Genomic DNA, 26,026 nt, shown 5'->3' with positions numbered 1-26,026 from the left:
AATGTTAGTTTTCAAAGTGGTTGTGGTACAACACAGAATCTGTGTAAGTAGAGCATTAGTGAAAGATTCTGTGAAATCTCAGGATTAATATGGCGTATATCATGATACCACTTCTAACGTCATGGTGGCCTAGACCACTTGAATGTTGTGTCTCTACCAAATTTAGTAGGATTGAAATTATGAAGGTGGCTGGTAATTAGCGTTTTATTCTGCCAAGCATTTTGTATCCAAGCATTTAGCAATTCAGTGCCATTCTGGATGCAGGGAGTCAGCTTCCAGAATATCTCCCCTATTATATCCTCCCTCTGAGGCCACAGTGCAAACATGGATGGAAGCACAGCAGTGGGGAAGAAAGTCTGCAATTTTTTTTTAAATGTGGGGAAGAGCTCTAGCTTTATTTGCATCACCATAACTACATAGTAACATCTAGACTTTACTCCCACCCCAGGCTTCACAGTCTGGGAAAGCTTTGGATGTAAATACACAAGCACTTGGTGGTAATCTTATTTCATTCAATAGCTTGAATTGATTTTCTCTTCATTCCCTCTTATTCACCCACACAAAAATCTTACCACATACACTATGCTGGTTGTTCTTCAATAAATTTTTACTTTAGCCTCAGATTCCATCTTCTCCTCCTTTATGGATTACCATATGGCAATGTCAAGCAAATGGGAGATTTATTATGTTTTATTATTATACTAAAAGCCCGGCTCATGAAATTCGTGCACTCAGGGGATTTCCTCAGCCTGGCCTGCACCCTCTTACAGTCCAGGAGTCCTTGGAGGATGTTTGACCGACAGCTTCGTGGGGAGCAGGCCTACGCCATTAGTCGAACATCCCTAGCGCTGCCGTGGGAGGCAGGAGAGGCTCCTGCCACTGCCACTGAGCTCCCTACCCGTGAGCCTGGCTTCTGGCTGAGCAGAGCTCCCTCTGTGGAAGCACACTGACCACCAGTGAGCAGCTCCTGCATTGCCCCCTGGTGGTCAGTGCACATCATAGCAACCTGTCATTCCATCTTTTGGTTGATTTGCATATTAGCCTTTTATTATATAGGATATTAACACCCTCAGCAGTGCAATGTTAAATAAATATACATTTCCAGTTTAAAAAAAAAACAACAACACTGTAGAAATGAGAAAAAAGCTAAATCTTATTCCTCTCTGAATTTTCTTTAGTTTCCATTCATTGTCCATCATGAAGGGTTTGGTCTTCTGTCTCTGCTTGACCTTTCATAATGAATATGTTCATTTGTCTTATTCTGTTCAGAAAAAAAATATTTTTTTTCTGTACGTAAAAATGTAGTTTTTTTCTTATATTTTCTTTTATTTTTTTGTCCTGAACCTTGAAAGTGGAAATTTACTGATAAAACAGAAACTGGGGAAATGAAAGAAGTAATCACTTCAAATTGTATGTATGCATGAGAAATTTTATGTCAACAAGGCATAAAGGGCAGAAGACTTGTAGAAAATAAATGAGTGCAAGTTGAGACAGATCCATCCATCTGGAAGAGGCAGGATGCTCACATGTGGAGGAGAGCTTGAAAGAAATTATGCATAAAGCAGACAGTTTCATTTTTTTTTGGTCAGATTGAGGTGACATTCAAAGCTTCTTCTGCAATTCCATATCTCTGAAAATGACCTACAAACAAAAATGCATTCCATTCTACTGAGCTTTTCTCCTTTAGACACCAGTTTGGGCAGCAATCCAGTCCCGGAAGGCAGTCACTCTAGTATAAACGCCAGGCTTATTGGGTTGCCCGCATTCATCTCCCCAGCTCACTATTCCAGCAAGGTACCAGATATCTCTGGCATCTGCACTAACCAGTGGTCCTCCAGAGTCACCCTTAAGGAGAAGGAAAAGATTAGTAGTTAATAATTCACTCATTACAGAGGAATTTGCTGTTTTTATTCCAACTTGAGTTTAATGGAAGGGCAGGTTTTCAAAAGTCTTCAGTGTGTTCAAATGCACAAGTGATTCCCTCTAAAATTTAGAGTCTAAATCATAATTCACATAAAGGAGGAACTTAACCACCAGAATTGGCTGAGGCTCAGGGTTTCCACTGGAATTAAAGGTTCAATCTCTTTGGAGAACAGAATTCTTAATCTACTTGGTACATCTGACAAAGTAATTCTCCATACTGGTTGTCTCTTTATCAGTGTCACATAGCTCTCAAAAGAAGGGTGATTAGTCTATCATTGGTAATGAGCATGGACATTAGAGTCAAATACCTAGGCTTAAATCTCAAGTCTGGCCTTTCCAAGTTGGCTAAGACCTTTAATTTACTTATTTGAAATGCTCCTAATACTACCTACCTCTGATAATTATTTTGATGATTATATAAAAGAGTGTCTAATGTGCTTAGCATAGAGCCTAGCACAAAGCAGAACCTAGCAAATACATATACAAAACCATAATTTCTAACTGTTTATACCTGTGAACTACAGAGGGCTGTTCTTTATAACCAGTCATAAAAACAAGGTACTGGCTGATCATTCCTCAGACTCCTGGGTTCTCTAATTATTGATCACTCATTAAGTGTTCAGCATTCTATAAGGCACTTAATTAATATATTATTTTATTAACTCCTATAATTCTGGCAACAAAACATGGGGTTGGGTTTCATTTTGTCTGTTTTAGCAATAAGGTAACTGAAACCCACAGAAGGTAAGTAATTTGCCTGTTGTCACATGCTAGTGTGGCAGACGTGAATGTGAATCTAGAGCGATCTAACTCAGAAGCCCATGTTTTCCCTCTACATTATACAAACTTCCTCGTGAATTCTCCTTTGTCCATGTAAAACTATTAACTAATACTTATAATGGCTGAATTTTAAATAATGTGTTTGTAATTTTTTAATTTTTTTTCTTTATTTTTTAAGGTATTACATATGTGTCCTTATCCCCCCATTGCCCCTCCCAACCTTCCCCCCACTCATGCCCTCACCCCCTGGTGTCTGTATCCATTGGTCAGGCATATATGCATACATACAAGTCCTTTGGTTGATCTTTCCCCCTTACTCCTACCCTCCCCTACCTGTAATTTTTAAATATATTTTTATTGATTTCAGAGAAAGGAAGGAAGAGGGAGAGAGATAGAGATAGAAACATCAATGATGAGAGAGAATCATTGCTCAGCTGCTTCCTGCATGCCCCACAATGGGATGGGGCCTGCAACCCAGCCTTGTGCCTGGAGTGGGAATCAAAACATGACATTCTGGTTCATAGGTCAAAGCTCAACCACTGAGCCATACCAGCCAGGCAACATGTTGGTAATTTTTAAGTCAATTACCAATAGGTAGAGATATAAAAAGATGGAAACACATGTGCCTTGCCCTCAAGGGGCCTACAGTCTATTTATAGAAATATGATGTACCACATGATGCTATTTTGATCATTGACACCAAAGCCCATATGAAGGCAGAACTGATTAGCATGAAGAAATAGTAAATGCCGGAGACAACAAAGTTTAAATCTGTTTAAGAAACAGAAATGAAGAATTCTGTGAATGAATTAATCAAAGAAAATATATAACAGTGTATCCAAGAGCATTACAAGAAAGAAAATAAGGTGCTGCTCAGAAAGTATCAAATAGAGAAAGATATTCCTGTTCTGCTAACACTAGTGTTGGAAGTGATGGTTTATATGTGCTTTGTCTCATGCAGGGAAGCCAGAATCATGGGAGAAGAATTGTAATCTTCAGGTGAAAAGGAAAACGCTATCAACTCAGCTATTCAGAGGCAGAAGCCTTTGGGGCTCTATTTTAACAAAATGCTTAAAAAATTCCTCTGCCTAGCACCCCACCTCCCAGCCTACACACACACACACACACACACACACACACACACACACACAACACACACACACACACACACACACACACACACACACACACACGAGCACACACTAGCTTGCTTAGCTCTTAGATCCTGGTAGGTTGGGCTTCCTCCTCTGCTTAGGGCTACACTCCCATGTGCATTGTCTCAGCCCCAGCAAACCAGGTATTTCCACTCATTCTTTCTGTGCATTTTTAACATCCCCTAAGTCAGCCACTAGCCGACCTCCATTCAAGGCTACAAAGTTTCAGTTATAGAAGGTAAACAAATCCAAACAGAAACAGCTGCTGCCACCAAGCGAGCAGGAGGCATGGCTCCGCTCCAGGCTACAAAGTTTCAATTATAGAAGGAAAATGAATTCCAGATACCAGGGCCTCTGCTTGGGTCGCTGGGGGGCATGGCTGGCCTGCAAACCACCACAGGCCCCTCTCTCAGGCTGCCCCATACCCCCAAGGGAACCCCCACCCTGATCTGGGACACCCTTCTGGGCAAACCAGCTGGCCCCCACCTGTGCACTAATATCCTATCTAATAAAAGAGTAATTGACCATCACTCCAACACACAATATGGCTGCCCCCATATGGTCAAAGATCCTGCCCTCATGTGGACACAAGATGGCCGGCAGGGGAGGACAGTTGAGAGGGACTAGGCCTGCAAGAGAGGGCAGTTGAAGGTAATCAGGCAAGTAGGGGAGGACATTTGGGAGGCACCAGGCCTGCAAGGGAGGGCAGTTGAAGGTGATCAACCCTGCAGGAGAGGGCAATTATGGGTGATCAGGCCAGCAGAGGAGGGAAGTTAGGGCCAAATGGGCTGGCAGGAAAGTAGTTAGAAATCATTCAGGCTGGCATAGGAGTGGTTAGGGGGTGATCAGACTGGCAGGCAGAAGCAGTTAGGGGCAATAAGGAAGGCAGGTGGGCAAGCAGTTGGGAGCCAGCAGTCCTGGATTGTGAGAGGGATGTCCGACTGCTGGTGGGATCGGGCCTAAATGAACAGTCAGACATCCCTCGAGGGGTCCCAGATTGGAGAGGGTGCAGGCTGGACTGAGGGACACCCCACTCCCCCATCCCCATGCACGAATTTCATGCACTGGGCCTCTAGTAATATCTATAAAATGACTGTATATCTGGTTTGTATGTCTATCAAAAAGTCAAATAAAATACAGTCAAATCAACTAAGTCTCATTATTCAGGATAGTTATGTTCTATGAAGTTGCTGCGTAAACTGAATTAGTGAATCATTATTGCTCCTAGGGGAAAATCAGGGTTAGGCTTCCATGAGCCTTTGTTCAGATTTTTGTCAATTAATCAATAAATAACCATATTTTTTGTGTGTTTCTGTTTAAAGTTACCTTATTTAACATATATCATTGATTCAGTAACATTGAACCCACAGTCAACAGCACTATCTCATGCCTTAATGAGGTTGATCTAACATACTTACTTTCTTCATAAGGCACATCACAGCCTTCTTGTACTTTACTTCAGAACTATATATTGAGAACTATTTAAAATAGCAAAATCGCCAATGAAAAGCACACAAAAAAATGTGGAAAATGTGGCATTAAATAGGCCACAAAAAAAAAACCACATAAATTTATGCTGTTAAAGCTAAACAAGAAGGCAGCATGCCCCTTTTCAATCTGAAGTGGGAGCAAGCTCCCTGGATGACTACACATTTTTTCCAATTTGTGCATGTTCATGAATGATCATGAATTTGCCTTGAGTATTGACTTTGGGTTTTCAAACAAATTTTAGCAAGTAGATGAATTCACATGCACAGAATTTGCAAATGATGAGAATCAAGTGTAATTTCCAGTGAATCTTATTACGTTGGTTTTATTTGAGTAGATTTATTTACAGAATCAATTTTGAATTTTTTGTAGAATGTTGTATTGGAACCAGTCTGCATTCTTTTATGAACAGAGACTCAGAGCAGAAAAAAAGAAACAATGAAATTAGTATAATCTTCAGTATTTGACAGAAGTGTGAAAAAGGGGTGAATTGTGTGAAAGAGTTTAATGTGACAACTGAGCAATACTGAAGTGACTGACCCAGAGATAAATGTTGGGAAAGGGCTATAGTGAAATCAACTGTATACATTAAGGGAAGAGAAGCCAATGAAGGGGAGTGAGGGGGGAGAAACAGGTGCAGTATATATGTGAGAGAGAGAGAGAAAAATGGAAAGTTGAAAAAAATCTTTAAAAATATTGATAATTATATCTACTCTGTGAATCCAGACTGGAAAGCATACAGAATAGCATGGAAATTTCACAGACCAAAATAAGTCTGAGAGAGCATATTAAATGTAAGATCTATCAAATCCCAAAAATAAAAATTATAGGGGTGTATGAGGACATACTCAAGGAATTACTTATTGATCCACTCCAAAATTTTATCAAGCAGTGTGCATGAAGACATATAGTTCATGGTTGTCACATCTGGCAAAGGTTCAAAGTCGACAGTGATAGCCTATGTACTGAAAAGCAAAATCAGAGTTCAAAAAGATGTCTATGCTATGGACCAAGTTGGAAATATACTTATTCCTTGTGTACACTGTAAATACATCTAAGAAATAAACAGAAAACAGTGGACACTAGAAATAAAACAAATATTTAAAAATTCTGAGTCCTGGCTATAATATGGCTCAGTCCGTTGGAGCACCGTCCGGTGTCAAGGGAGGATGAGTGGAGAATGAGGCAGCACCTCCCGCCCCCCTCCAGTGTCATGTCAGAGGAGGCCTGTTAAAGTAGAAGATTTAAATAAGACCCAGAGTCTCATAACAATACTCAAAATGTCAAGGATACATTTAAAAAGTATTATCATACCAACAACCAAGAAAGTCTCCAATGAGAGAAAGCAACCTACAGATACTGAAACTGAGATGACACAGATTTGGAATTATCTGACAAAGATTTTAAAGCAGCCATTGCAAAAAATGTCTTTATGGGAAATTAGGACCATGCTTGAAACAAGTTAAAAAAAAAAAAAAAAGTTTCCACAAAGAAACATATAAAAAACAATCAAATGGAAATTTTAGAATTGAAAAATACAATGATCAAAATTAAACATTTAAAAACTCAATACAGATGACAAAATAAAAAAGTCAGTGAATTTGAAGACAGAATGATAGAAATTACCTAACCTGGACAATAGAGAGAGTGAAAAAGAAAAAATGAAGAATGGAAGCTCAGAGACCTCTGATACTGTAACAAAAGAACTATTGTTTCTGCCATTGGAGTCCCTGATGGAGAGAAGAAGAGGAAGGGAGGGGCAAAAAAGTATTCAAATAATTAATGGCTGGATGTTTTCCAAATTTCTCAAAGGTCAGAAACTTGCATATTAAAAGGCTGAGCAAACCCCAAATAAGCTAACCAAAGAAATCCATTCCAAGGCACATAATTAAACTTCTGAAACCTAAAGACAAAGAGAAAATTTTATCAGAGCAATAGAGAAATGACAACCTCATCTATAAGGAAAAAATAATTCTAATAATAGCATATTCCTCATTAGGAATCAAGGAGGCCATGATTTAAGTGCTTGGGGGAAAAACTATCAATCCCAAATTCTATATCTGGCAAAATTATGCTTCAGAAATTAATAGGAAATAAATATTTTGCCAGACAAAAAAATCTAAGAAAATTTGTCACCAGCAGAAAGAACTACACTAAAAGAATGGAAAAAGGAAGTTTCTGAAGCAGAAAACAAATGATAAAAAAGAATCTTAGAAAACCAGGAAGAAAGAAAGAATGAAACTATGGGTAAATACACTTTTCTATGTTTTGTGCTTGAAGCAGAAATATTGTGTGATGTGGTTCCCTATACATATAGATGAAATATTTAATATATATGTTTATTAATATTTACTATTATAAACAGAGAAGAGTAAAGACATTTGAAAGGAGATAAGTTTTCTATTGTATATTCCATACAAACTAGTAAAATCTGAGCACCAATAGAGTGTGATAAGTTATGTGTGTATAATTTAGAGGAACCACAAAGTGTATTGTCCATAAAGATATAATCTATTGATAGTCAAAAACACTAAAAGGAATTTTTAAAAAGTCACTTTGAAATTTTATTTAGATGGTACTCTCAAACTTACTCTAAAAAGTACTGATATGGAAAACAGATTGGTGATCAACATATATTAGTGATGAGAAAGTAGTGAGGGAGGAAAGTGGGTCTTATAAGAGATCTTTAATGTGACAACTGAGCAATACTAAAGTGACTGACCCAGAGATAAATGTTGGGAAAGGACTTTAGTGAAATCAACTGTATACATTAAGGTATTGTCCATAAAGATATAATCTAATCAAAATTATTTGAAATAGTTCTCACCTGCAGTGGTGGTTACACAAATCTATACATGAAATGCCATAGAACTAAAAGTACACACTGTACCAATATCAATTTCCTAGCTCTTACGTTGTACTAAATGTTGGGAAAGGACTTTAGTGAAATCAACTGTATACATTAAGGTATTGTCCATAAAGATATAATCTAATCAAAATTATTTGAAATAGTTCTCACCTGCAGTGGTGGTTACACAAATCTATACATGAAATGCCATAGAACTAAAAGTACACACTGTACCAATATCAATTTCCTAGCTCTTACGTTGTACTATAGTTATGTGAGATGTAACCACTAGGGACATTGGGTTGAGGTGTACATAAGAGCTCTCTATACTCTCTCTGCAACTTTCTGTAAACCTATAATTTTTTTTTTTCAAAATATAAGGTGAACAAAAAGTTATGCAGCATAACATTTTTGGCCGAAAAGTTATAGGCCAAACCACTTACCTGGCATGCATCTCTTTTTCCTTCCAAGGAGCCAGCACATAACATTCTAGGAGTTATAGTATTATTGTAAGATTCAGGTTTATTGCAGGTTTTAGTATCTATGAGATTCACCTGCACTTGCCGTAGATGATTTTGACTGCTACCTAAAGCAAAAAAAATAGTCTTTATATTTATTGATACACATATATTTTATAGATCTGAAGAAAGCCCTTCATAATTACTGGACAAGATGATAATATAGAATCTTAGTTTATGTATTTTTCAGATACAGTCATATTTGGGGAGATAATGTTTTTCTAAGAACTTTAAATAAAAAGTTAGGTGCCCAGGAAAAAACCCCCAAGTGGTGTGAGTAATTTCTATTCCATTATTAAGAAGTAATTTTAGTAGGAGGGCATGGTGGTTTTATGACTCTTTGATCTTCACAATTGAATATATTAATGACCCCTCACCTTTTATGTCCTTAATTTCCTAGCAAAAAGTTCAGACATGTTTACTCTTTCAGATACCTTCCCAAGCACCATCACTGTGGTAGTAGAGATGCAATTGATAGTCACCTAAGGTTTGAAGGAATTTATGTATCTTCTAGATTTACAAGCAGAGCCTGACCTGGCCCAGGTCCAACCCACTAATATATTTTGACATAAAGACAATGCATTCTTTAAATGCCTTATAATACTACTAGCAAATTAGATTACTATGATTTGAGTTTCTTTTCAGATTCTCACCATCATTTTGTAGTGCTCCAAACCCGGTCACATACATCTCAACACCTGGGTGGAACTCATAGGATGCATCAGGGAGACAAACTCTGTGCACTGCATTTGTGTAGGGAACAGGGCTGGAAAGCTCTGCAACTGAAATATCATAGTCGTGTGCTGGATATTTGTATTTTTCATGCACAATTATCCTCCGGATGCCTTTTTTCATTTTAGAAGGAGATAGTGTTACTCCAAAGGAGGCAGTCCATCTGGTTGGGTCCTTAAACCTGGGAAAGCAGATAGGAAGAATAAATTCTACTTTACCATGCTACCAATATAATGGTTTCCATGAAACAATTTAATCTGTCCACATGAGGTGTTTTTTAAATTATAGTTTCTATCTATAGAAATAATCTGAGAATCTGGCTCATGGGTTAGATCAGGGAGAAACACCACAATGGCATGTATCTTGCCATTTTGCATACTGAGTTACCACTCCAGACTTTAGGGCCTTTTGACATTTCTGGCATCAATGACTCCAAGGCATATATGGAATGCATATCCTATAGAGGATGAGAGAACTAAATGCATTCTATATGCACTATGTCAACTACCCCCACAAACATACATATTTCTCTGAAAACCAAAAAGACTCCACAGTAATTTAACAAAGTATTACAATTCTGTATACTTCAGGTATTTTACACCAGGTTAAAAAGTTTTTATTCCTTGGAATATAACTAGCCAACCTATTCAGTTATATCATTTGTTACTACCAGATTTCTTCCTATTTAATTCTTATCATGGGAAATTTCCCCACTGGGGTCAAACCTACAACCCACCTAGCCTCCATATCCTTAAATATGAAGCAGAGAGATATAGCTCTTCTAATTGATATCAAGCTCAAAATCCAAAGATAACTTAAAATTCCTGCTTCCTCTGATAAATTATTGTATATTTTTCAATGGATAATTTACCTAGATGCCCTTTGATGTCATTTCCATTCCCAGGCTATAAAAATCTTTTACTAAGGTTTAAGAATTTCCCACTCTCTTTGTGATGTGTTTGTTATTTAATATATACTATTAAACTCATCTCTCTTAAACTTCTTAGGTATTTTCTTCTTGCCAAGCCCCAACACACTCTGCTTACCTACCCCCAATCACTCACGAGGTTCAAGACTTACATTCTAAAGCAGTGAGCGGCACTCACAAGCCATGAGCCATTAATTAAAGTTGCTCCGCAGCGGTGGATATCATCCAGTTGCAGGCTAGCTTGCCATGGCCATTCACCTTCTTCCACCTGTGACCCACCAACAATCCTGACACTCTGTTTTGTACTTTTATTCTTCCGAGTCCCACAACCTGCCCAAGAGAGATGATGCATTAGTTAGCAGTTGTTTTTAAGTTTCAAACTGTGTTATTTTGCTCCAAGTTTTTCATACTTTGGACTCCAGTAGTATCAAACATTTTCTCTTGTTTTTACCTTCCTGTAAACTGTTGTGTTTCATTTTTTAACTCCTATTTGTGTTGTAAAATTTAAACTAGTCATTATTTCCTCTAGGATGTTGTCTCTAACAATTCCCCAACCTCAAACTGGATTAGTTATGACTTTCTTTAATACCTCCATTTAAAAAAATGATACTCTATATATTGTGTGTATACCTCTCTCCCTGTCTCACACACACACACACACACACACACACACACACTAGAGGCTCAGTGCATGAAATTTGTACAGTGGAGGAAGGGTGGCACAGGCCAAGCTGGGGAGAATTTATTCTCCCACAGTGTGGGAGCAATCGATCACCACAAAGAGGTAGGCCCCCACCCACCCATCCAAGGCTCCTTGATGGATTGCCCCAAAGAGGTAGGCAGGAACTGCGGGACCCACCGCCCGCCACTTACACAGCCCCACCCACCCATGCATACCCGCTGCTCATGCAGCCTCCTGGTGATCGCTCATTATAGCCTGAGGGCATCATGACCACATAGGCTCTTATTAATAGGGTGTTTATTACAGGGTTTCTCAACCTTGGAAGTATTGACATTTGAGATAAATATTGTAGTTCTTAGTTGTGGGAGGCTATCTTTTATATAATAGGATGTTTAAAAGTACCCCTGACCTATACATATTAGATATCAGTAGCGCACACATACACACAGACACACACATTTATGATAACCAAAAATTCCACCATGGGGCATGATTCTTTGGAGGTCAAAATTGCTCTTGTTTGTTAATAATTATGTTTGCCATAATTATTGTTAATAATTTGTGTTCATGCACTAGTCCCTGTACATATAGTCCCATTAGAGTATGAGCTTCTTTAGGCAGGGATATTATTTCATCCTTTATATCCCTATTGCTTACCACAACACTAGCACATAGTAGGTTCCTAGTAAATATTGGTGACAAAAATGTATTTTATTTAGGTAATGAGATTATCCTTTGGCCTCATGCCTAGTTAAATTTATGTACCAACCAATATTCTGAGCTGGTGAGTAGCATAATTACTTCCATCTTTTAAGATAAATATATTCTGTACTAATTCTGTAACTATCTAATATACTTTCTAAATCCTGGTACAATACTCTGCTATGAGGGAAGGAAATTCTAGGCCTGAGTTAGTATTTTTAAAATACAGGTAAAAAATGTTATCTAGGCCTTAGTAATGTCATCAATATATACTCCAGCCCTATGATTGCCTGTGATTTCCACAATATAGGATTAATCAAGAAGATTTTATTTGCCCTAGCCAGTTTGGCTCGGAGGATAGATCATCAGCCTGCAGACTGAAGGGTCTGGGTTTGATTCTGGTCAAGGGCACATGCCCAAGTTGCAGGCTTGATCCCTTGTAGGGGCTTTCCGGAGACAGCAATCAATGATTCTCTCTCATCCTTGATGTTTCTATCTCTCTTTCCCTTTCCCTTCCTCTCTGAAGGATATTTAATCTTGTGTAGAATAACAAGTTTCTTCCTCTAGCTGAAAAATAACATTCAGATTACTTTTCTATAATCTTTAAAAAAACCTTTTGTGAAAGTATATTATAGTTATCTTCAATTAAAACATTAAGAAGTATTTTTGCCTGTTATTTAACAACTGCATGATTTACTTCCAATACACATATGCCATGAATACCCATACATACACTCCAAAATTCTCCCAATTGTATTGTTCTTTAGTAATAAAATGTGCCTCAAAAGTAAGCTAAAGCACCATGAGCTGTACACAGAACATTCAAACTTTATTCTGACCCTTAACACCAAACAAAGTAAGCCTAAAGAATCTAGTGTTAACATTTTTCATTCAAGTCATGTAATTTTAATAAATATATTAAACTTACAATTGTTTAGAAAGTTGTCCGTTTCTGTGTTGTTGATTTCTGAAATACACAGAAATGGTGAACAAGGTCATTTCATCAGAATTGCATAATGCCACTGAATACTTCAAATACTAAAGGCTGGTTTCATTCTATTTTAAGATAATATATCTCTAGATTGTAAAGAAAGCAACATAGTTATTTTATCATAGACACTAGAGGCCCAGTGCATGAAATGTGTACATGGTTAGGGGAGGAGTTCCTTCAGCCCAGTCTACACTCTCTCCAATCAAAGACCCTCAGGGGATGTCCAACTGCCGGTTTGCAGGGATTGGGCCTAAACTGGCAGTCAGACATCACTCTTGCAATCAGGGACAGCTGTCTCCTAACCACTCACCTACCTGCCTGCCTAATTGCCCCTAACCAATGTGCCTGCCTGCCTGATAGCCCCTAACCCTTCTGTTTGCCTGTCTGATCACCTCTAACCCCTCTATCTGCCACCCTGATCATCCCTAACTGCCCTCCCCTGCTGACCTGCTTGCCTCTAACCACCTCTGCCTCAGCCCTGCCACCGTGGCTTTGTCTGGAAGAAAGGCCAGAAGCACATCCAGAAGACTCTGGTCTATCCGGTCTAATTAGCATATTATCCTTTTATTAATATAGATAGTATGTTCATTGCCTTGGGGAAAAGAGAGATTTGAACAGTGTTTCTTAAACTTTAGTAAGAATAAGAGTAACAAAGGGATCACCTTCATAATATAAATACGTTTCTCTTTCCAGTAATTCTGATCAAGTGATTTTGTGTTGAAGCCCAGGAACATGAGTTTTATACCAGGAAATAAGATGCAGGTGGATCATAATCCCTTTGAGGGAAATGATGGTCTGAACCACAGTTTTGGTTGACCAAGTGCAATGGTATTGTTTTTATTGACCACTATTTCAGATTATTCTACTAAAGTCATAGTCATAGTCCCATTTGTACAACAACCATGTGTTGTTAGTTCTCACTCCCATTTAAAACCAGTGTTATCTCTTTATAAGTGTTCCTTCTCCCCAAGTTTTAGCAAGACAATTTGCCTTCACTTTGGCATTTGACTCTAACCAATGGCTCCTTAGCTCATTGACTTCTCACCATTAGGCTGAGGGCAGTGATAGTCCCCAGAGACCAGGTTTTCTGTTTGAACCAAATAGTGCTTAAAAGGAAGGCAATGCTATTCTAGTAGACATGAGCAACCAATGTACTCAAGCATATTCTTTCTTGCTCTCATTATTCTTGGTATTAATCAAGTTTCTGCTTGAAATAATGGCATAGGACCTTTTGGTCCACCCTTGCTCAATCTAAAGGTAGAAAAGGTTCTTAAAATGTGCATGTGTCAACCAGGGAAATAAAAAAGCTCATGCTAGCCTTGTGTAATGTTTTCATCGACCCGGTGAAAACTGAAATATATGTATGTATGAGCTATGAAATACAGTTGTATAATTTTTGTGATTCCATGTAGAAATTAAATGCTCTTCTATTTTCATTTAAAATTGACATTTCACAGAATGAAGGTGAACAGTAAAACTCATGATAGTAATTTTAATTTTTTTTCCTTTGAATAACATTAAGAAATAAAAATACCATGGCAAAGCAAGTGACACCATGAAAGGGAAAAAAAAATGACTTATATTTTATTACCTTTAACAGCCCTTTTTAAATTGCTTTTTGAAGAGTGCAACTTTCTCTTCTCCACTGGGCCCCACGAATTATGGAGTAGCCCTGACTAGCGAAGCCTCCTTTGTAAGCAAGTAAGGTAGCTGACCATCAGGTTAACGTCTACCAGCTCTAGTGACGTCTACCAGCTTTTTATATACTTTGTACTTGTCCCTATGGTCTCATTTCTTATACTGCCAATTCCCATAGTGTACTACTAGCCACCTGTGCCTAGTGAGCTCTTGAAATGTGGCTTGTCTAAATTGAAATGTACTATGTATATAAAATATACACTAGGTTTTAAAGCCTTAGTACTTTATACTCATAAATCATTTGTACATTGACTGTTGGAATAATACTATTTTAGATATATTAGGTTAAATATACAAATATTTAAATGAATTTCACAATTACTTAATGACAAACTTGCATGCAAGCCATAAACTTTTGGGTAGTATAAATAATTAAAATATTTTATCAGAACCAATTTGTTCCCAAAGGAATTTTCTACCAGTGGCAAAACTCTATAATTAAAGGACGTTCAAAATAATTTTTAAAAATCATTGCCCAAAACCAAACTTAACATGGAGATATTTTATGTAAGAGAATTAAACAAAGTAAGAGAAATAAACTTACTTTTTATTTCAACTGATTCAGGATCTAATTTAGGGGGCCCTACAGCATCATGCAGTTTTTCATGTAGAACATGTTGAATAATTTTATTTATGTTTTCAGGATCCTCGGTAGAGCGAAATATAAAAATCAGCAGCATGTGAGCCAACACTCCATTTTCCTCTTTACTGTGAACCAAAAAGAAAAGAAAATGTGGTTTTAAAAAATATTGTTTAGAATAAAATTTACAGTAATATCACATACTAGAGACCCAGTGCTCAAAATTTGTTCGCTAGTTGGGTCCCTAGTGGCTGCCAGCTGCCAACTGCTGGCCAGTTACTCAGTCCCTTCCCCTTGCCACCTGCCACTGCCCCCTGGTTGAACTCCTGGACAATTCCCAACTGAGGGAACAATTTGCATTCTACATTTTTATTATATAGAACTAGAGGCCTGCAAATTCATGATCTGGGGGGTTGGGGGTGGGGGTGTCCCTCAGCCCAGCCTGCTCCCTCTCACAGTCCAGGAACTCTCATGGGATGGCTTAGGCCTGCTCCCTGTGGGAATCAGGCCTCAGCCTCAGTCTGGCCTCCTTCTGCAGGAGATGACTGGGCTGATCAAGGGAAGGTGCCACCCCCAACACCCCACTGCTGCTGCCACAACATGGATTCCAGTCCCTTCACCATGAAAAAATGAAAACTTTCTTGAGGCATTTTCAAGATGTCTCTTTCATAGGATATGACCTTTCTTTCTTCCTTCCTTTCTTCCTTCCCTTTTTTCCTTTATCCCTTCCTTCCTTCCTTCCTTTATTCCTTCCTTCCTTCCTTCCTTTATTCCTTCCTTCCTTCCTTCCTTCCTTCCTTCCTTCCTTCCTTCCTTCCTTCCTTCCTTCCTTCCTTCCTTTCTTTCTTTCTTTCTTTTCTTTCTTTCTTTCTGCCAGGGAGGAGCCTGAAACCTAGGTACATGCCCTTGACCAGAATTGAACCTATACCCTGCAGTCCACAGGCTGAGGCTCTATCCACTGAGCAAAACCAGCTACGCAGGATATGACATTTCTTAGCCCCTCCAGCAGTGGACCCTTGTTTTTTCCTTCAGGAGTAAGGTGGAAAAACCCTAGATTACCTTCTTGAATTCTTATTACCCAAGTTATCAAGAACACTGTGAGTGGCATAACAGGAGCTTAGCCAATGAGTGATAAGAAAAGGTATTTTCTCTGCAGCTCATGCACAGAGGCAAGACTGCCAGTGCACCACAGCTGGCAGCCCTCCTCTCTCCAGGCCTGTACCACACATGCAGTCCCCTCCTGCCCACCTGTGTGTGCAGCCTTCTCCTGAGCTGTGTGATGTTATGGCATCCCAGACAATTTAATATTACCTCTTTTTCTATTTATATAGATGATAGATAGATAGATAGATAGATAGATAGATAGATAGATAGATAGATGATGGATTTATCATTCTTTTGATAAAGATGGCTGCCCCCGTGTGGTCAAAGATAGCCACCACAAGATAGCCAGCAGGGAAGGGTAATTGGGGGTGAGCAGACCTGCAGGAGAGAGCAGTCAGGGGTACCAGGCATGCAGGGGAGGGTATTTGGGAATGACCAAGCCAGCAGGGGAGGGCAGTCAGGGGTGACCAGGTCTGTAGCAGAGGGCAGTTGGGGGTGACTGGGCCTGCAGGGGAGGGCAGCTGGGGAAGACTGGGCTGGCAGGGGAGCAGTTAGGCATCAATCAGGCTAGCAGGGGAGTGGTTAGGGGGTGATCAGGCTGACAGGCAGGCAAGTGACTGGGAGCCAGCAGTCCAGATTGTGAGAGGTGCAGGCTGGGCTAAGGGACATCTTCCCCCAGTGCACAAATTTCATGCACTAGGCCTCTAGGAAAATATAGTGTTTACTGAATATGAAATTGACTCTGTCTCTAGCGTTCAGGCTTAATTCCCAGTGACTTAAAACCAAAAATTTTCCTAAGCAACCTTCTGGCTCTCCTAAATTGATTTACAAATTAATTACATCAACAGCTTTGGCTTTAAATTGTATTCAGAAGTAATTTAGATCTCCTAAATCTTAAAAATCTTAGAAAGCTTGACCAAACTATGTTGACTTCAAGTGATTATGTTTGCAAGGTAGAGTATTAATTAACCTTTGTTATCTGAATGAGTTACTGACTTGGATTTAGCCTTGACTATTCTCTCACTCTGTCAGCTGCTCCACCCCATCCTTTTCACATTTCAGTTCCCACAGAATCTTACTCTTACATAAACTGTAAACAGAAATATAAATTAGAATCTTATTTTTTGAGGCCAGTTTTTTTTTATAAGTTTTATTATATAATCTCTCGATGCAGTATTTCTACTTTTAGAACTTAATCTCAAATACCCTCTTGTGTGTACAAGGATATAAGTATACATATGTCCATCATAACCTTTTTTTAAAAAATCCAAAAATATGTAACAACCCAAGTGTCCATCAAAAGGGCATTAGCTAAGTTGACCCTGACACATACTTGTAGTGAAATACTATACAGCCAACTAAAACATGAAATAAATGTACATTTAGTCATTGAGAATATGTGCAAAATAGATGGCTAAGAAGATGAGTTCTTTCTGGAAGTGGGATTATTGGAGAGGGAGCTTTAAGGTTCTATTTATGTAATACTGTGTTGGTGGACTTTATATCTTTTTGTATTGCTTCTGTAATCTGAAGAAGCAAGCAGAGCTTTAAAGAGATTATTGTTATGTATCTCATTGCCTTTCAGCAACCCTGCATATCAATTATTTCTTCTTTAGTCTCTTATAATATTCTTATACTGCCTGGCTTGTGAAATTGAATTACATCATATTATAACACTTTAAATAGCATTTACAAATTGATTACATCAACAGCTTTAGCTTTAAATTGTATTCAGAAGTAATTTAGATCTACATACCTGAATCTGATAATGCGAGTCGTGACGAATTCTCCCCTCAATGAAGATTTATAAAATGCATTTTTCACCTGTTCCAAAAAATATTCAAATTATGCCAGCAACAATTCCCTGAAACTCTGCAAACTAATTTAAAGTTTACATTTTTTTTCAATTAAAAACAAAACAAACCACAATGACCAACATATCATCATGTGCCAAACTTGATGACTCATTTTCAGTGTTCTACTCAGCGATTTTCACTGACCTCTGCCTTGTAACTTATAGGAGCTGGGGGATTATAATAGAGAGGGGTCTGAAGTGACATCATTTGTACTACACTAAAAACGAGATAAAAGATAATAAACAGACTGTTTTTTGAAAAGTAACAGTAAACATCCTAATATATAGACAAAAGTATACATGGGAAATGAATTAATTCTTCCAACAAGTAATTGGGTTAGCAATACGAGTGCTTGAGTGTCACATGGTTTCCAAACCTAGTGAAAAACTTATCCTATATAATAAAAGGCTAATATGCAAATTGACTGAATGGCAGAATGACCAGTTGCTATAATGCACACTGATCACGAGGGGGCAGACACTCAATGCAGGTGTTGGCCCCTGGTGATCAGTGTGCTCCCATAGGCTGGTGAGCCTCTCCCACCTCTGCAACATTGCTAAGGACCTCTTGGGGAATGTCCACCAAGGAATCTCAGACTACAAGAGGGCACAGGCCTGGCTGAGAGACACCTTCCTCCCCCCAGTATACAATGCCATGTACCGGGCCTCTAGTATATATGACACACATATATACATATATACATATACATATATATATATATATATTTACATGTATATATGTATATATATTGCTTTAAAGAAGAGCTTATTCAGATATGTTCTGGACTTGGTGTTTACAATACAAATACAACCAAGATTTGATCTCCTCCTCCAGGTGTACAAGTCCTCAGGCTTCTAGTCTACCAGCAGTTTCCAGGAGACTCACTGCCATTCTGTTTTTACTCAAGGCATTGGAACTGAAAGATGATTTGGAAATGATCTAGTCTTAATGCCCTAATATGCATATAAAAAAATTGTCCAGAATGATAAGTGATGCTCCAAAGAACACATTACTAGCTAGTACATGGTACTGAAAATAGGTGTTACAACTCCTAGCTTAGGGGGCTTTCTATCACATCATACCACTAATTACCTCACAAAATATCAGGAAACTTCTAAATTATTCTCTAGGTAATCTGACAATAAGAAGTCATCACCCAGGCCCTTGGTCTTTTAGCTAATATTACTTATTTTTCTACTTTTTTAAATATTTAATTCATTCTTCAGGATGTCTTTTTATGATAGAATGATACCCATGGATTTCTTATGCAGTTATTACCAAAAACTGGTCCAAGATTAGATTTTTAAAATATTATTCAAGTGTGTGTTTCAATAGTTTTAGTCTGGTGGTCTTTTGCTCAGGGTTTCTTCTTTAAGAAGTCTAGGATACATCAACTCTCACATTCCCATAATTACTAGATTTTGCTGATTAAGCATGTAGTCCTAGCTAAGGAAGGGTGAGTAGGAGAAACATAAAGAAATGGCTAAGGTCATTTGGTTCAGCTCAGCACATCATACTCTCTGAAGTCATGAATTGTTATTTTGTTTTATATCCCTTAGGGAGGGGGCTCTTCTTATTTTGCAAAGATATTCAAGATCAGTGGAATATATGTTTTAGAACTAAGGTACTAAAAATTATGGTAAGAAAAAAAAAAAGTGATGGCCCTGGAAATGGAGGGAGGGAAATGCTTACCATTGATTCAATTCTCTGGCTCATTTCTGTGAAATTTTTAGAAGCCTCTCTTTCAAAATCATCATATAGTTTGTCAGTTGTAAATGACAATGTAGTATAGTAATTGTAGGCCTTCCTTTGATCTACAAGAAAAGAGATAAAAACCCATCATAATTTTTATCTGATGTGTATGAAGCATCATCATTTTCCCATGCAGTAGTTGCTGGGAAGGCTGAGACTGGAAAGAATGTTTGTACTCATGTCATCATCTCCCTCATCCTGCCCTGAGCTTCATGATTAGCTCAGAAGGAAAGACAACAACATTAATCATCATGAGATTTAGAGTGTAAAAGCCATAAGAAATGCTTGGTGTTCCTATGGTTAATTAGTCATGTGTTATCCATTCCTAGAGATTCAACAGGAGGTAGCAAGTCACGCCATCTGAGCACACACAACAGGGGTGGATTCAGAAGCTTCTCAAGAGTAAATGCATTTTTTTATTCCAAAAAATAGCTTTCTTCCATTGTTCTGGCCATAAGGACTTACACAAGGACTCTAGTGTAACAATATTTATTTTGACTAAGGAGTAAGATGAGCATAGGGTTTAAAGTGGTAGGAGTTCAGTATATAGTTTAAGAAGCCAGAGCTGCCACCTGGCATATACTTATAGTATATAGTAGTCAGGGGACTACTTAGTTTCACCTGGCTCCCTTCTCAGACTATTTATTTTCCCCTGACAGCCACAGGGGTTGGAGCTTGTCTACTTCCTTAGCTATTGTCTCCATTTTCTGCATCTAGTTTAAGCAGCCATGATTGAAGATTCATTCAGCAAAGCTTTCCCTCTACCACACTATACACAAAGCAGGACAAAGCCCTCAGAAAATTCATTAAACTAATATTAATGCCAACTACCTTTTCTGTGAGGGACTCTGTGCTGAGCATTGGAAATACAATAGTGATCAAGACTATTGTGTGTGGTTATCACAGGAAAATGGAGCATGTTTCACCCAATCACAAGCTCTCTGCTCTTCTCTGTTGCTTTTTATTTGTTCCCTTTGCACTTAAATCCCAAAGAAAATAAAACTAACATTGGATACCTGGGTCCCAGACATACTCACATATCTCATTTAATTTATAATGACCCTCATGGGAAAGCAGTATTATCCACATTTATCAGACACGGGATGTAAATAAATGTAAATAAATTGCCTAACCCCAACATGAATAGCCAGAAAACAAAACAAACAAACAAACAAAAAGCAGAACTTGGCTTCAACCCTAGGTCCAACTCTCGAAGCACAAATTTTCTTTACATATTGCTTTTTGGGGTGGAAGCAAACAAACGAACCCTCTCACTATTATATGCAACTTATGCAAAAATAACTCCTGGTAAATTTCAAAAGAACGTCATGGCCACCAATCAGACTCTGACAAGGTCTGGAGTGACACATGAAGGAGAGGGAAGTCAGGCTGGAGAGACTGAAAGGTCAAGGTCTGCTGAGCATTAGCCACCTAAGTGAGGTACTGGAGAGTTTTTACCTTCCTCCCCGCTTCCTCACCTCCCTTCCCTGAATGGCCAGTGCAAGCTGAAATGCAGGCAGAGCCCTGGCAATATACACAACTTTAAGTAAGGTTTTTAATCTATTGAAATATTCACTGATAGTTTCCCTTCAGTCTAAATTTGGGCCCAAGACTCTGCATTTCTTCTAGCAAGCTCATCCGCCAAGCACTAGGCTGATGCTGCTGGCACCCAACCACGTGTTGAATAGTAAAATTTTAAAGAAGAAAAGAACAGACTCCTATATCCTTAGACCCGTTTGGGTGTTGTTTATTTAATCATTAGATTGAATCATTTAAAATTGCCATTCATGTAGGTCAAAAATGGTCAAATATCGGCAATTTCATATACTTCAGCCAAATAAACAACTTATCTGTAGTCAATCTTTTATTTTGCTCAAATGACGCAAACATATCACTAAGTGTCAAAACATATTCCCAGTTGTCAAAATTATATGGCATGTGTAGTTGTTGAAGAATATTGTTGGGAATGTTAACAGGAAACCAAGAAAAATATGGAGGAACATAAGTTTTCTAACAGGTTTGTGATTCTATAACCTACAATGATGTTACTCATAATAGATTCACCTTCTGTCATTCAAATCACAGAGGGGACAAGAATGCAGCTTCAAAGGCCCGTGGACACACACTGCACACACCTATCTACACTGTCCTGGGCTCTATGCCAAAACAATGTTTCTTCAAATCTAATCACTCCATCTCTGTCTGTTTCAGTGATAGGTTTGTTTGGTTTAGCAGTGTTATCTAGGTGTACCATCGCCAACTGCACATGTGCTATATCAACTCACAGAGGACAGGTCGCAATTATGACAGTAACACACATCACAATAATCGTTTATTCAGGTGTGCTGTGTGGGCAATAGAGACTGTGTTCCATATTACTCAATTGTTCCTCCAAACAATAGGACCCAGGAACAGGTTACTGGAAAAATCTTGCCAGGTTTTCACTGTATGCATATGAATAAGATTTTAAGCCTCTATAAATACTTGGCTTGGGAAGAAGTCTCAGGTATGGAGACCCCTAGTATTAGGAATTCCTTTCATACAAGCCAAAATATGCCCCTAGAAAAATGTCATAGGTCTGACTCACTTGTTGTTCTTCATTCCATATTTAATAGACATTAATTAAGTTTCTAATATGTGCAAGAATCCTCTTAATTTCTGGAAAAACAAAAATGAATAAAACGTAGTCCTAGGCATCCATGGAGAAGCATGATGATGCTTACAACATCATGGGACTCAATCTATACTAATAAAAGGGTAATATGCTCATTAGACTGGGTCTGCTGGACATTTCCCAGTCATCCTACCTTTCTTCTGGTGGCGGGGTTGAGTCAGAAGCGTTTAGGGGCAATCAGGCTGGCAGGGGAGCAAGCAGTAAGGGACAAGATCAGGCCAGCAGGAAGGAACAAGCAACTAGGGGCGAGATCAAGCCAGCAGGGGAGGACAGTTGGGGCAATCAGGACAACAGGGGAGGGCAGTTAGGCGGTGACCAGGCAGCAGACAGAGGCAATTAGGGGTGATCAGGCAAGCAGGCAGGTGAGCAGTTAGGACCCAGCAGTCCCAGATTGTGAGAGGGATGTCCCAGATTGGAAAGTGTGCAGGCTCGGCTAAGGGAGCCCCCCTCCTGTGCATGAATTTTGTGCACCGGGCTTCTAGTATATTCATAACAGAATTACAGGATTGTAAAGTTATTTTAGCTACTAAAAAAAAAAAAAAAAAAAAAAAAAAAAAAAAAACGTGCTCCAGAAAATTTTTAAAATGCAGATATTTTCAAATTCAAAGGCCTGCAAATAAGCAAATTCTACTAAAAATAATCTTTACATTACTTTTTTTTTCTTTAAACTGCTCCTTAATGATCCATCTTGCTTGGATAATTAAGACTGGACTGTGTCTGCTAGCAGAAGATCACCAAATTACAGACCACCATTTCTCTTTACAAAAAAAGGAACTTCTGCAAATTCCCAATTAAATTAGAATCAAGTTATTAGCCTCTTTTGTTACAGGGTCTTGAACATCAAAGCATTATCTAGTCAGTAAGGGAGATATTAAACCAATAGGTCACAGTAAAGTCAACTAATTAAAACCTGAAGCAAAGTAGAAAGAAACTTCAGAAGGGTTGTCATGCCCTCAAAAAACAGTTCTGGAGTGCCCTGGGGATCTTTCCAACAGCACAGCAGTGTTCACGTTTCATCTAGCAGTGAGGTTCCCAATTACCGCAGAGTTAATCTCCTTGTAATTAGCCTTCTCAGCAGATCCTGTCCTCTTTCTCACTTATAATACATCCCAAGATGAGATTTAAAATAACAGAAATAAGCATTTATTCAATAATATATCACTCTGAGCATTTTTCTAATTTACCAGCACAGAATAGAGTCTACTAATTCTTTATAATCCCTGATTATGTGATGAATTTGAGGGCTGTCAGGATTTCAATGAGTTATAGTTATTTTAAATCAAGGTGATTGCCTTGTAACCTCAAACAACTCAAGCCATTGGACTCTAGCTATCTTATGATCTTCCCCTAATTAGGACTTGATTATTAATGAATATAAAAACTAGCGTACTATTCCCATTAGGAAGCACTGCTTCATTACAGATACAAGAGTCTCCTCAGCTTGTGAGGATTAAACATGAAACAAGGCAGGTAAAGAGTCCTTCGTACCAGCTATGCAAATGAATTGTAGTAATGAATGAATAAGCCTGTGGCTAGCCGAAACAGGAATGTGCAGGAAGAAATATTTGGGGTAAATCACCTGATGCTAGGGCCGCCCATACTTACTGTATCTCACATAATGAACAATGAGTCCAATGCACACTGCCAGAACAATCAGGGATAAAAAGGTGATGAGGCCAATAACCCAGGGCTTCACACATGCTCTCTTCGTGGCCCTGGCCACAGACCTGAGAAAGCAAGCAAATGGGTGAATTATAGCACAGTGTACCCTGTACCCACTTCTTGGGTAAAACATATTTCTGGGGAATTCAGGACACTCAAACAGATGATAGGATACTGTTTTGTTTAGAACACACTGTGGGTCCCAGGCTGCTAAGCCCAGTCTGGCTCTGGCTGCCTGACTTTTGGCAAGTAATTTGTCTTCTCTGTGCCTCAGTTTTCTTGTCCATCAAGCAAGGACGATAATGATAAACATATCTCATAGAATTGTGGTAGGGATTAAATAAATTACTGTATGCAAAATGCCTACAACAGTGCCTAACATGTAGAAAGTGCAATGTAAATGTTAGCCATGATTTTTTGTGCTGTCTGTGTGCAGCACACTGAGTTAGCACTGTAGGAGCTATGGAAATGTTTAAAGCCTGTTTCTACCCCTCTAGAACCTTCAACTGCCCAAGAAATGTGTTGCAGCTTTAATCATACCAGGCTCCAGATAGTTTCTAATTCAACTTCTTTCTGTTTTTCTGATCGATATCCTAACAAGTTTTCAGGATACACATAAAAGATAACCAGAGGTTTGTTCTAAAAAAGCTAAATGTTGGAGCTAATAGTTATCTCTAAATGTCAGTGATGCTGCAGAGAATCCCTTGTTCATGAGACTCCCTCAGCCTCTCCCATTTGTTCTGCCTTCAGAACCGTGTTACTTAAAAATGTCTGTCAACCTTCTTTGTGTTTGACTAGTAAAGTTGCTGTTTCCTTGTGTAACAATAGATACTAGGCAAACTCAAAAACTAGAGAAAATGAAATAATATGTCAATTGGCTAAAGAGTTTGAATCTGATGTTATTTTAAACTTCTTGAGGTATTTGTCATGCTGGTAGAATAAATGGCATGTATTCATACCTCCAGAGCACTGTCTGGTACATGAAGACTAGGGATACATATAGTGTTGTTTTGGAGGGGGACCAAGGACTGAATCAAAATAAAGAGAATTCCAAGTCAAGCTTTTTCTTTACCAGTTTGGACAAATCACTTGAGCATAGTTTCTCTGACAATAGGGACAGAAGAATACCCATACTTTCAAAAGCATGAGTTTGACTGCGGAACCCAGAATGAAATCATGAATTTGAAAAGTTTTTGGAAACTGCAAAGCATTTTTCAATATCTATAATAATAAAAGCATAATATGCTAATTAGACCAAACAACCTTCCAGACATCCTTCTGGACAAATCCTGGGCTGTGAGGGCCGAGCCCTTGCACAAATTTCATGCATCGGGCACGAAAGTGTAAAGGTTATTCTTAACTCAAGCACTGTATAAAAGCAGGTGGTAAGGCAAAAAAAAAAATATATATATATATATATATATATATATATATATATATATATATATATATATCAGCTTGCAGAAACCAAGGGGACTCTATGTCCACATGATAGATGGCTAAGAAGTGATATCATTTTGATCCCTGCCACACTATCGTCACAGCTTGTCTCTACTACCTCCATATCCTGTTCTGTGTGAACATTGTTGCAGAAGTCAATAATGTCACCATTGCTACATAACTCTGCCTCTGCTAAAGGCCCGGGGTGTGGTGCAAGGCCCCTGGGACTCTACTTGGTCCTGTGACTTTCCCATGAGACTGTAGTCAAGGAAACTTCATCTTCCTCTACCCTATCTCTTCCATCACTAGTCCCTTGAGTGGGATTCCAAACACCTGCTTCTAGAATGGCAATTATTAAAATATAAAAAGACTTCTCCACAGGAGGTTATTTTTATGTGCAAATGTGCCTAAGAAGCCTGGAAACTGACTACTGTTCGTGCATCTGTGAATGCTTGCTATTCGCCTGTTGCAGAAGAAAGGAGATGCATACAGCAGACGTAAGCAAAATGTGGGG

The 26,026-nt window shown here is 38.5% G+C and overlaps 1 protein-coding gene across 1 annotated transcript; it reads right to left on the bottom strand.

Moving 5' to 3' along the window:
* Window positions 1–1,114: 1,114 nt before the first annotated feature.
* LOC311621253 (transmembrane protease serine 11E-like) lies at window positions 1,115–25,054 on the bottom strand (the record flags this gene model as incomplete). The annotated part of the gene is made up of 10 exons (XM_084881137.1): window positions 1,115–1,845; window positions 8,637–8,779; window positions 9,365–9,624; window positions 10,524–10,701; window positions 12,684–12,722; window positions 14,989–15,152; window positions 17,885–17,952; window positions 19,677–19,798; window positions 24,016–24,137; window positions 25,032–25,054. The coding sequence occupies 10 exons, from the start codon at window positions 25,052–25,054 to the stop codon at window positions 1,684–1,686; spliced, it is 1,281 nt and encodes a 426-aa protein (XP_084737263.1). The 3' UTR covers window positions 1,115–1,683.
* Between the last annotated feature and the right edge of the window lie 972 nt (window positions 25,055–26,026).

This window comes from Pipistrellus hanaki, assembly GCF_964339955.1.
Source record: "Pipistrellus hanaki genome assembly, chromosome: 1".
Lineage (NCBI taxonomy): Eukaryota > Metazoa > Chordata > Mammalia > Chiroptera > Vespertilionidae > Pipistrellus > Pipistrellus hanaki.
The sequence above is the reverse complement of the archived record's forward strand: the minus strand, read 5'-3'. Positions and strand labels throughout refer to the sequence as shown.